The 11,237-nt window shown below is 51.3% G+C and overlaps 1 protein-coding gene and 1 long non-coding RNA gene across 4 annotated transcripts in view; one reads left to right on the top strand and one right to left on the bottom strand.

Moving 5' to 3' along the window:
• Window positions 1-6,822, top strand: part of KDM2A (lysine demethylase 2A) — a 111,007-nt gene extending 104,185 nt beyond the window's left edge. For all 3 annotated transcript variants that reach the window (XM_027578513.2, XM_027578512.2, XM_027578514.2), the window contains 4 exons: window positions 1,863-2,026; window positions 2,630-2,788; window positions 3,372-3,587; window positions 4,003-6,822. In XM_027578513.2, coding sequence (XP_027434314.1) covers window positions 1,863-2,026; window positions 2,630-2,788; window positions 3,372-3,587; window positions 4,003-4,184 — 721 coding nt within the window. In that variant the 3' untranslated portion in view covers window positions 4,185-6,822. The remainder of the gene's footprint in view (window positions 1-1,862; window positions 2,027-2,629; window positions 2,789-3,371; window positions 3,588-4,002) is intronic.
• A 523-nt stretch (window positions 6,823-7,345) lies between these two features.
• On the bottom strand, window positions 7,346-11,237 carry LOC113913960. The gene is made up of 3 exons (XR_003517320.1): window positions 11,130-11,237; window positions 10,832-10,928; window positions 7,346-8,035 (listed from the first exon to the last, which is right to left on the bottom strand). It is a non-coding gene; the product is annotated as an uncharacterized LOC113913960 (long non-coding RNA).

The following is an 11,237-nucleotide window of genomic DNA, read 5'->3' on the forward strand; positions in this document are numbered from 1 at the left end:
TTGCTGGGTCCCCAAGGACTGAATCAACTCAGTCTGTTCCCTACATAGTGGGTCCTGTTAAAGATGTGGCCATTTGTGCCTACAGGTGTCCTCAGGGAAATTTGGCCCTTTGCTTCCTCTCCCTGCTCCATATTTTCCTGTTTCTCTTTACTGGATATATGAAATTGATTTAGGGGATGTATTTGTACAGTTTGTGCTAAAACTTTAGTCATTAGTTTTCCCCCCTCAAGTCACCTGTACTCATCACACAGTTGTTGAAGAGCCTGTGCTGTGCCAGTCACCCCTGTTGCTGGTGACACAGATGACCGCTCTTAAGCTCCTGCCTCAGTTACCTCTCCATCTGCCAAAAGAGGTGGACATGCTTTTCAAAATGTGAATGTGTTCACAGTTTTCCAGTTTTTGTTCTTATGCCCTAAATCTGGACCAGAATTCCTTTCTCCAGGAAGCAGAGTCCAGTTTTGAAGCTTCCTGAGACTTATTCATCCTTCCTAATGAGACCTACCGTTCCTTCTCAAGCTCAACAGTAAGACACTTAGGGGGGGAAGGTCCCTCGAGATGATGAACAAACGTTTCCATAGGGCATTAATTTTTCCTTTGGCTCCTAGACCCTAGGACCTATCATATCCTTTGTATCTGGGTCAAGCCCAGTTATAGTAGTTCTCAAAATGTGATGCTCAGACCACTGGTGGACCACTGGCATTACCTGGGATCTTGTTAGAGATGCAGATTCTCAGGGCCTGTTTCAGTACTTCTGGGTCAGAACCTTTGGGGGTGGGGCCAGGCAATCTGTTTTTAAACACGTTTTCCAGGGGCTTCTGATACATGTTAAAGTCAGAGATTCACTGCTCTATCATAAGCAGCTTGTTTTTGCCATACAAGTCTCATGTGCCATTGGTGAAATATTTTCAGTCTTTAAATAAAGACCTCATTCTTTGCAAACGCGAGTTTATTTCCCAAATCTGAATTAATATGTGATCTACCTAAAGTGTCCTAATATTTTCTCTTTGTAGGGCTAGTGGGCCTGCCTGGCTCTATCTCTCAGTTTCCAGGCCAAGTCACATAAGACTCGTATTATGTGCTGTCTCCCCTTCCCCTGCTGACCAGACTCTGAGCCAGGCTTGGGGGCAGGGGCTGTAAAATATTAAACAGAAGCCTGCATGTTACAGTGCTATTTGTGGCCTGTGGACTGTAGATTGCAGTGGAAAGGCAGGCCTTTCCTTTCCAGTTCTGGTCTGGACTGGAGCAGAAAATAAAAAGATAGCACTGAAGAAACCCAAGACAGGGAGAAGACTCTCCTGGCCTGATGATAAAGAGCCTCTTTTGGTCTGATACAGTAATGGGCTCTTTGTACAGCTTAAGGCAGGTTGGATTGTATATGTGCCGAGGAATGCCCTGCATCACCCGGGCAGCTGGGTTTGACTGACAAGGGAGAGAATGGAGGCAAGCCTAAGTCTTCAGGCAGTAAGAAGAAATTAAAATTTTTAATACTTCCTTCTACCAGCTTTGGTGGGAGCCATATTTTAATACAAATGAGGGGTTGTAGTATATTGTTTGCTGTGTGTTCCTAACAATTGTGTTCTCAGCCCTTCCAGAGTAAATTGGTGAACTGGTCAAGTTATCCACTACTTACCCTGTAGGGTTGCAGTAAAAGACAAGCCCTTTTCTCTGAGGCAAAACAAAAAAACAAAACAAAACAAAAAACCCAGGGCGTGGTACTTGTCTGCTTGTAGAAGAGCCTAAGTAGCAGGGTGGCTCTCCGCAGGCTCTGCTTCTCCCAGAAGCCCACAGCACCCTTTGATGGGAGCTCCTCTGACAAGGGGTACTGGGTTATTGATGGCTAGTTCTCTCTCCTTCTATCACAGGTGCTGCGACAAGAGACTTTGGACAAAAATTGACTTGAGTAGGTGTAAGGCTATTGTACCCCAGGCTCTCAGTGGTATCATCAAGAGGCAGCCAGTCAGCCTTGACCTCAGTTGGACCAACATCTCCAAGAAACAACTGACATGGCTCGTCAACAGGCTGCCAGGTGAGCAGGCAGGGAAGGCTGGCTGTAGGCAGTGCTGCTTTACATTGCTTCAGGGCAGGGTGCCTGGGTGGCTCAGTCGGTTGAGCGAATGCCTTCAGCTCAGGCCATGATCTTGGGGTCCTGGGATCGAGTCCTGCGTCAGGCTCTCTGCTCAGTGAAGAGCCTACTTGTCCCTCTCCCTCTGCTTGTGCTCTCTCTCTCTGTCAAATAAATAAATAAAATCTTAAAAGTAAATAAAATTGCTTTAGGGCAATATCGGGCAGCAGTCCCATGCCATTGTCATCATCCTGCTTATTAGCAAGGGCTTCACCCAGGGCCCTCTAACTGCCAGTCCCCAAGGCACCACTCCAGACTAACTGGACTAGTCAGTCATCACCCGGACAGCAAAGACAATGAATCTTGTTGGCACAGCCACTGCAGAGATTTGAGTATGATACTGCCATGATTGGCCCCTTAGAATGCCTTCTTCCCCTCAGCATTTTGAGGTCTTAGGAAGACAGGAAGTCACTCACACTATATTACCCTGGTAGGAGCTAAGCAATTGGTTTTACCACCAAAGCTGGAAAATGTAATCGAGTGTAAGGTTGGTTTCTTCCGTTGTAGGACTGAAAGACCTCCTCCTAGCAGGCTGTTCCTGGTCTGCAGTGTCTGCCCTCAGCACCTCCAGCTGCCCCCTTCTCAGGACCCTTGATCTTCGGTGGGCAGTAGGAATCAAGGACCCTCAAATTCGGGACTTGCTGACTCCACCGGCTGATAAACCAGGTATGCTCTGGGCCTGACTTCTCCGTCTTCATCTTAGGGTAGCTTTGTCTTTTGACAAACTTTGTCTCAGAAACTAAGGAAGTATCCGAAATGATGCTGTGGATGAGTGCAAATGGAGAACAGAGTGATGGGCTGTATATAAGCACAGGTTAGCTATTTACAGCCATCTCCCTGCCTGCAGGCAAAGGAGGGAATCGACATAGGGGGTACTGGAGTTTGGGACCCAGATAGTGTAATCGTGAGGAAGTCCAGGAAGTCTGCATGGTTGAGGTGGGACATTAAAAGCTGTTTGAGTTATGGCCTGGAAAAGTGTGGGAGTGTGGAGAGGGGTGGAGCGTTCCACACATACCCTTTCGCTGTGTAAATGAGGCATAATCTAGCAGCTGGGAAGAAAGAAAACGTGTCTGGTTTCCTAGAAACTGCCCCCACACCCCGCTCACTCCCTGCAGGCAGGGCTGGGTGTGGGCAGTTCTGCTTAACCCCTGCAAGGAGGCCTGGCTAGGAAGGAGCTGAAGCTGCCTGCAGCTTTGGAGCTGGACTAGAGGTAAGAGTTTTGACCTAGGCTCTTTCCTTGCCTGTGCAGGTCAGGACAATCGCAGCAAGCTCCGGAACATGACTGACTTCCGGCTGGCAGGCCTTGACATCACGGACGCCACGCTTCGCCTCATCATTCGTCACATGCCCCTCCTTTCTCGACTCGACCTCAGTCACTGCAGCCACCTGACAGATCAGTCCTCCAATCTGCTCACCGCTGTTGGGTCTTCCACTCGCTACTCCCTCACAGAGCTCAACATGGCAGGTACGCCGCTGTGACGTTTCATGAAGGACAGTGCCCCGTGCCTCCTGAAGGGCTCAGCCCTCCCTGGAGCTTGACCAGTAAAACAGAGGACCTGGGTTTGTTTGAACCGAATTAAATTGTTTCCTCATATCTGGAAAAGGACACGGATTTCTCTCTCTTCACTGATTGGGGGATGGAGGCCTCAGGTAGTTGTCAGGTGCCTGAGGGCGTGGCCATTGCCCGCTGCATTTTGGTCAACCTTGCGGAGCAGGGAGTGAGGCATCAGGGGGCACTTCTGGTCTCTGAGACAGGTAGTTATGAGACAGAGGGCTTTTGCTTAGCATTTTAAGGGAAAGAGCTGGGGAACTGGGTGGCGGAGGCAGGCTCCTTTGGCTGTGTGTACACAGCATTGTCCTCATGCTCACTGTCCTCACAGGTTGCAATAAATTGACAGACCAGACCCTGATCTACCTACGGCGCATCGCCAATGTCACCTTGATCGACCTTCGAGGATGCAAGCAGATCACTCGAAAAGCCTGCGAGCACTTCATCTCAGACTTGTCCATCAACAGTCTCTACTGCCTGTCTGACGAGAAGCTGATACAGAAGATCAGCTAAAACACACGCAGCCCAGACTGAACAGGAAACCGATCTTCCCCTGACTCCCCAGCCAGGAGAGCCTCTCTCCCCGACCCTGCACGGGCTCTGAGGCCAGCGTCACACTCCCTCTCTGCTCTCTTGTCCCTTGAGCCCTTCCCTACAGGCCGGGCAGAGAGGGTGGTAGACACCAGGCTTACCTGCCTGCTCCTCTCCCTCCTGAGGAGAAGGGAGTAGCAAATTGATCCGAATCCAAGGGGAAAGCACAGGCTGCGTGCTGTCAAGGTGCCTGCTCGCTTGCTCACCTGCCCGCCCGCCTGCTCACTCACCGGCCAGGAGGCCGGGCTCTCAGTTTGGGGTGTCTGTGCAACCATCATCTGTGCGGGGCCCGGGGGCCCTTTTCCCCATCCATGGTCCCCAGCCGTGCCTGGTTCTGAGCAAATTTCCAGGGAAGAAAGCGGCCCTGTCTCCGTGGCCAGGTTCTCCTTGTGGTGTCCAGTGCGTGTCTCTCCTCCACCACACTCTCCCGGCTTATGCAGGAGGGGCCAGCAGCCCCAGGAAGGCCAGACCCATGCCGATCATACTGGTGCTGTTGAGGTGTATAAAACCTCTCATCTGTGTCCATGCTCTCCCTCTTCCTTTAGCTTGATCCTGTCCGATGCTCGTGGTAGTTCACGTAATGAGGTTACCCCACCCCAGACTTGCCTGCTAGTCTCTATGAGGTCCTTGTTGCACTTATTGGGGTTGAAGCTCTTCAGAGGAGCTGGAACTGTGTACCCCAGGGACACCCCCATTTTATTGCTTCCTAGGCAGATTCTGAGACAGGCACCATCTCCTTGTTCCCCTCCCTCTTTAGCCTCCCGCTGCCCTTTCCACATGTTCCTCCTTCCTGCCTGGACAGGGCTTTCCCAGGATATGTGTCCTCAGAGGGAGCAGCTGATCTCCCCAAGTTGGGGAGAGCAGAGAACTTGGCTCCCCACCTGCCTCCCAGCAGGCTCTGGGCCTCCGATGTAGTGTAGCCCCCAGAGCCCAGCCCGTGTTTAGCCCCAGTGGCTCACTGATCTGGCACCTTGTGGCGGGGGGGGGGGGGTCCTGCTTTGAAGCCAGTCACCTGCCCTCTGCCTGTAGCCGTGGAAGGGGGTGTGCATGTGCCTCTGTGTGTGTGGCTGAGTGTATTACACGTGTGTGTGGAGGGAGGGAGGGAGGGGAGCATGGTGTCTCCCACTCCACCGCCCTATGTTGAGCCCCATCAGCTGCCCCCTTTTACTTTGCATTGAACGGCCTGTCCAAAGATCCTCTCTCTAGGGCAGCAGAGAGCTTTTTGCACTTTAAAAAAAAAAAAAAGAAAAAGAAAAAAAAAGGAAAGGAAAGAAAGGTCGGAATTTCTTTTGGGTCAATATTTAAGTGTGTGAGGAGATGCTCAATAGCAGCAGCCTGTGGCAAGAGCTTATAAGTGATAGACGCGGATTTGCACTCTGCTCCCCATCTGTGAGGATAGCGATAGCACAACCTTGCCCCGCCTTCTCGTCCTCCAGCCCCTTCCCTTCCTGGCCCCTTTCCTGCAGCCCAGTCTCAGGCTCTCCTCCTCCTGAAACCCTCCGGGGGGAGGGGAAGGAGCCCAGGCACCAGGGGTCTGAAGTGTGAGCCACCCTGAGGAGAGACGCCAACTGCACACTTGCCACTTCCAAAGCAATAGAGGCAGAGGGGATCCCTCTTTGCCACCTAGCCCAGCTTTGACCCTGGCATTGACTGGCCTCCTAAGAAAACTGGGTCCTGGTAAGGGGTGGCATTGTGTCTGTTTCTTCCAATCTGCTGATTCTCTTGGCTGCACCTTAAAAGCAGCAGTCTGCTCCCGTGACCCTCTGCCCCTTCCATTGGTCTCCAGGCCCCAGTGACCTGGGGCTGAAACTTTGAGGAAATGCCAGTGACTTATTCCAGAGTGCCTCAGTTAGGGGAACTTCTCTGTAAAGAACCCTGGGTATTGAGCAAAAACCTTATTAATATTATTGTTAATGACCTATAATTGGAAGCTTCCTGCCTTTTTTTGGTTGCTCCTGTGGAAAGTACTGAAAAGATTGTTTCGTTTTGTTGTCTTTTTATAAAAGGGGAGGTGGAGAGACCCCTTCAGAGCAGGGATTGTGCCGGGAGAGTGCCTCTGACTTTGGGACATTTCATCCACAGAAATTTCCAAGCTGATGGTTTGGTTGGGAGGGGGGAGGGGGTTTTTATTTTCGTTTGTTTTTGGTTTGGAAAAACAAGCATTTTTACCGCGCACGTAAATTGGTCAGCAGGAAAGGGAGCCCAGGAGTGGCAACAGATGGACCATATGCCCTTGTTGGGTTTCCTTTTTCTCTAGGACTGTGAGGGGGGGAAATGGTTTTTAGAGGTGAGGGTTGGTCCGCGTGGAGGAAAGAAATGTCTCTGGGGACGGAGGATCCCGGGAGTCCCGTCACATTTCCTGCAGCCTGCTCTGAGATGTGGCCTTGCCAGGAGAGCCTGCCCTCCTCAGACCGCAGGGCCAGACACCCCGCCTCCATCTTTCCAAGCACCGGGGCGAAAAACCACAAAGGAAAGGAAGAAAATTTATATATATATAATATAAAATCACTTGGTGATTAAAAAAATAACTGCTCCATAAATAAAACTCCTAAAGTCACTATGTTTAAAGGGTTTGGTTGTGTTTTTTGTTTTTGTTTCTGTTTTTCGGAGAAATTGTAAATATATATTTTTTGTTGCTGATTTAGAGTCAATCTCCAATGTTGTGCTAAAAATTTTAAATTAAATGTAAGCATTAAGGGGGCAAGTCCTGCTATCTCAGTTGACACATTGGGGTTGTTTTGGGCCGGGGAAGGAGGGAAGCTAGTTGGACTTTCGTTTTCTAAACGTTCTCCACTATTGGTTTTAGAAAGAGCAAGGACATCTTTCCTCTGACACATGGGAATGGGAGATATTTGTGTAATAAAATTTTTAAAAGACAAAAAAAGAAGTAGCCTCCAATGGGAAATATTTTGATTTGGGTTTTGGGTTCTGGGTGGGTTTTTTTTTTTCTTTTTTTTTTTTCTTTTTTTTTTTTAATAAAAAGGCTTTAAAAACTGAAACAAAAACAAAACCTTTTCTGCCTTGGTGTGTGTGTGCGTGAGAGTGTCAGAAGGTCATGCAGGCTCTGGTGCTGGAGGCCAAGGCTAAGGGTTGCCTGCTTCATTCCTCTGAGCAGAAGCAGCAGAACTGCCACATGTCGGTACTAGCCTTGCCTTTTTTTTTTTTATGTCAAAAAGCGTTACTTCTGGAAACATCATGCATTTTACTTGATTAAGGTGAACTTTTTAATGGGTGTACAAATGTGATTACCTGATTCCCTGAAGTCCCCATCCCCCTCCCATGGTGCTGTGCTGAGAAAGCCTGGGGATTTCTGATATTGCCATCCCTGGAGATTCAAGGCCAACCTCCATCCGCTAAAGCTGCAAAACAGGCCCGTTGACAGTGCCTGCTCAAGGTCACTGGGCAAGGTCCGGACCAGACAGGCAGGCTCCAGTCAGCATTTGTCCTACCACATCTTGCTGCTTCTCATCACGTGGCTTGTTGAGTATGAGCTTGCAGCCATTAGATCGGTGTGCGAGGTACTGCCAGCCAACTACCACCTCAGCCCTGACGGCAGCGTCTCAGGAGAGCTGATCTCCCATCTGGGAGGTCCTGAGTAGGCTTCCACCACTGCCTTCACGGGAGTGGGGAATCCCTGCCCATCCTCCTCCCAAGGCTGACGGTGAAGGACCATCTCCAGCTCTGCCCGTTCCAGAAACGGGCAGGGTCTCAGGAGTTAGTTGATTTCGCGTTGGCTTCTTGAGGGTGGATATGGATGTGGTGGTGTGTGGATGCTGCCAGGGAAGGGAGGAGGAGGGTCAGTCTTGCACCCTAACTATCTCAGAAACCCACCTGCCTCTCGGTTACCTCATCTCTGCCACCCTACTCAAAGCCACCATTGTCTGGAACCTTGACCACAGCAAGAGCCCTGAGTGCCTCCCAGCCTCCAGTCCAACCCCTGTCCTCCATGATGGCAGCCAGAACATTTTTCTTTAAAAGACAGATTTGACTACTTTGCTTAAAACCCATTAGTGTGTTTCTCAGGACAAAGGCCTCACGCTTCCTCACTCACCATTTGCCTCTCCTACTCCTCTCCACCCATACTTACCTTTTTTTTTTAAAAAAAAAAAAGATTTTATTTATTTGAGAGAGAGAAACAGCATGAGAGGGGAGAGGGTCAGAGGGAGAAGCAGGCTCCCCGCTGAGCCGGGAACCTGATGTGGGACTCGATCCCAGACTTGTCCATCCGGGATCATGACCTGAGCCGAAGGCAGTCGCTTAACCAACTGAGCCACCCAGGCGCCCCATACCTACCTTTTTTTTGAGTCCCACCCTCTCTGGGCCTTTGCTATTTCCTCTGCTAAGTACCCCCGCCTCAGTTTACTTGTTGCTTTCCTCCGGGAAACCATCTCCCACCCTCTTCAAGACTAGCCCTATGCTCCCACGGTACCCCACTGCCTTTTAGGACGCTAAGGTCCTCTCCCCAGCTAGCGGGAAGCTCCATGAGGACAGAGATCAGTCTGTGCTGCTCCCCACATCATCCCCAGCAGCTGGTGCAGAGCTTAGCACCTAATAGGTGATGTTCCCAGTAGCTCGGATCCCCAGAGGCCCATCCTTCCCCAGTGCAGTCTGTTGCCACCTTCTCAAAACTCACTTTTTCCATTACCTCATACAACTTTACGCTTCTTTCTTGTGCTCATGCTACCAGCCTCTTTGGGGGTGGGATGGGGGCTTTATCCAATCTAACCTGCATTCAGCTATGAATGAATCTTTCTAAGGCGCACAGAAAAATCTTAAGTAATCCTCCAGGGTCATATCCAAACTCAGTAAACTCATCCTGCCACTGGCATTTGTAAAATGGCACATGGTAGGTGCTTCTAAGAGGACTTGAATGACACATTTGTGGTCCCCAGGCTTGCTGTGGTTTTCTTTGGGTTTGTTTGTTTTTAAGTATCTATTTATTTGAGAGAGAGCACGAGCGGGGTGAGGGGCAGAGAGAGAAGCGGACTCCCCGCTCAGCGGGGAGCCCAATGCGGGGCTCGATCCCAGGACCCCGGGATCATGATCTGAGCCGAAGGCAAACGCTCAACCGACAGAGCCACTCAGGCGCCCCTGGCTTGCTGTGTTTAGGACGTGCTACCCTCACTACAACTATGAACATTTTCCTTCAAACCTCTTCCTCCAAAAGCCCTTCCCATTTCCCTTCCACCCAAAATGGAATAACCCGTACATTCTGTGCCTTTTGTAGGCAACAACAGTATAGTAAAAGCGGCGGGCACCTGAGGCACTGCGGTGGCTCAGTTGGTTAAGCGTCTCCCTTCGGCTCAGGTCATGATCTCGGGATCCTGGGATCAAAGCCCCGAAGCGGGCTCCCCACTGAGCAGGGAGTCCGCTTGTCCCTCTGCCCCTCCCCCCCACTCATGCTCTCTCTCTCTCTCTCTCTCTCTCTCTCTCAAATAAATCTTTTTAAAAAAATAAAGGTGAGGCACTGACTTATGGATATTGAACTTAGCTGAAGTGCCTTGGCTAGTAAAACCAACCTTAAGGCTGGCCCCAGACTCAGTCCTACGCACCTGGCTCCCTAGGCTCTCTGGGTACACGTAATGACATTTCATTCACATGCCAGCCCAGGAGGCAGGTGCCTTCATTCCACAGATGACGAAGCCAAGGCTCAGAGAGGTGAAGCAAGGGCTCTAGAGTCAGTGGCCCAGCTGGGATGTATGCGAACACTAGGCCAGGGCCTACAGCCTTTACCCCAGCTCTCCCATGCCCTGCTGAGCATGGCTCCTCCAACTCCCTGAGGGTGGGGCTGGCCTTCGCTAGCTCAACCTCCCACTTCATCCGTTCCAGGAATGATGGGGCAAGGACATTTACTGAGCATAATGAAAGGTGGGTGTTATGGGAGGGGGAGGCAGGACCTAACTCATAGGTAAGTGACCCATAGCATTACAGGGCCCTGCACTCAGAAGGACCCCACACTCAGCTTAATGCTCTGCTATCGCCATCTTGAAATGTTCTTCTTTTTTTAATTGTGAAATTCTTCCCCGCATTTCATTTGCAGTATACGTATGTACGTGTAACTCGCCTTGGTGGGGAGGAACAATCCTAGCTCCCCCCTTCCCTCCCAGGCCAGCTCTGTGCTAAGTGCCATTTGGAAGGCCAGCAGCAGAGCAGGCCTGCCACTTACTGGCTGGGGAGACCCATCCTACGTCCGCCTTTCCAGGTGCCCAGGCCCAGAAGGAAAGCTCAGCACTGACCCCCAGGTGGGCAGAAACAGTGAGAGCAGGCACCCCAGGTCAGGAGCACTTGGGTTGGCTCTCGGCCTGGCGCTGTCACCCAGCTTCTGCCTCCGCCACCGGCCGATTCCGGAGAGTTACAGGGGGCAGGAAGGTCCAGCTGCCGTCCCCCCAGCGTGTGTCCTGAGAGTGCTAGGATGGCAAGACAGAAGGACAGAAGCAGAAAGAGACACAGACACAGAAAACACCCCAAAAGAGCCAGAAAAGGAAAGGGAGAGAAAGGGAGAGGGGAGAAAGGAGGGAAAAGAGGCCAGAGAGGATGGCTAGAGGGAGATGCAAGGGAGGCCCACATACTTCACGTGTGACAGCCACTCAGAAAGCCATTTCTCCCAGGCCACCACTGCACACACAGCGTCTCCCTTAATTCTCAAAGCAATCTCGTGAGGTCAGGCTGGAGGGCAAGCAAAAGAAAGGCAAGGCTCAAAAAGGTGAAGGAATTTGGCTGGGGCAGCCAGCCTGGGCAGTAGGAAGTGGCACTAGCATTTGACCCCAGGTCTTTTCCACACACATCCTCCCTCTCCCCGACACAGCAAGTACCACTGGCCACAGCATGAGGCCCGGGGGGCTACGAGACCACGCTTCGGACACTCACAGGCGGGGCCCAGGCGCCAAGAAACAAACGCTCTCTGTGCGAACGCAGACGGTTCCAGCGCCAGGCGGAGCCGGGGGCGCCGGGGCGCACGCGCGCTAGAGACGACCG

This window comes from Zalophus californianus, chromosome 11 (assembly GCF_009762305.2).
Source record: "Zalophus californianus isolate mZalCal1 chromosome 11, mZalCal1.pri.v2, whole genome shotgun sequence".
Lineage (NCBI taxonomy): Eukaryota > Metazoa > Chordata > Mammalia > Carnivora > Otariidae > Zalophus > Zalophus californianus.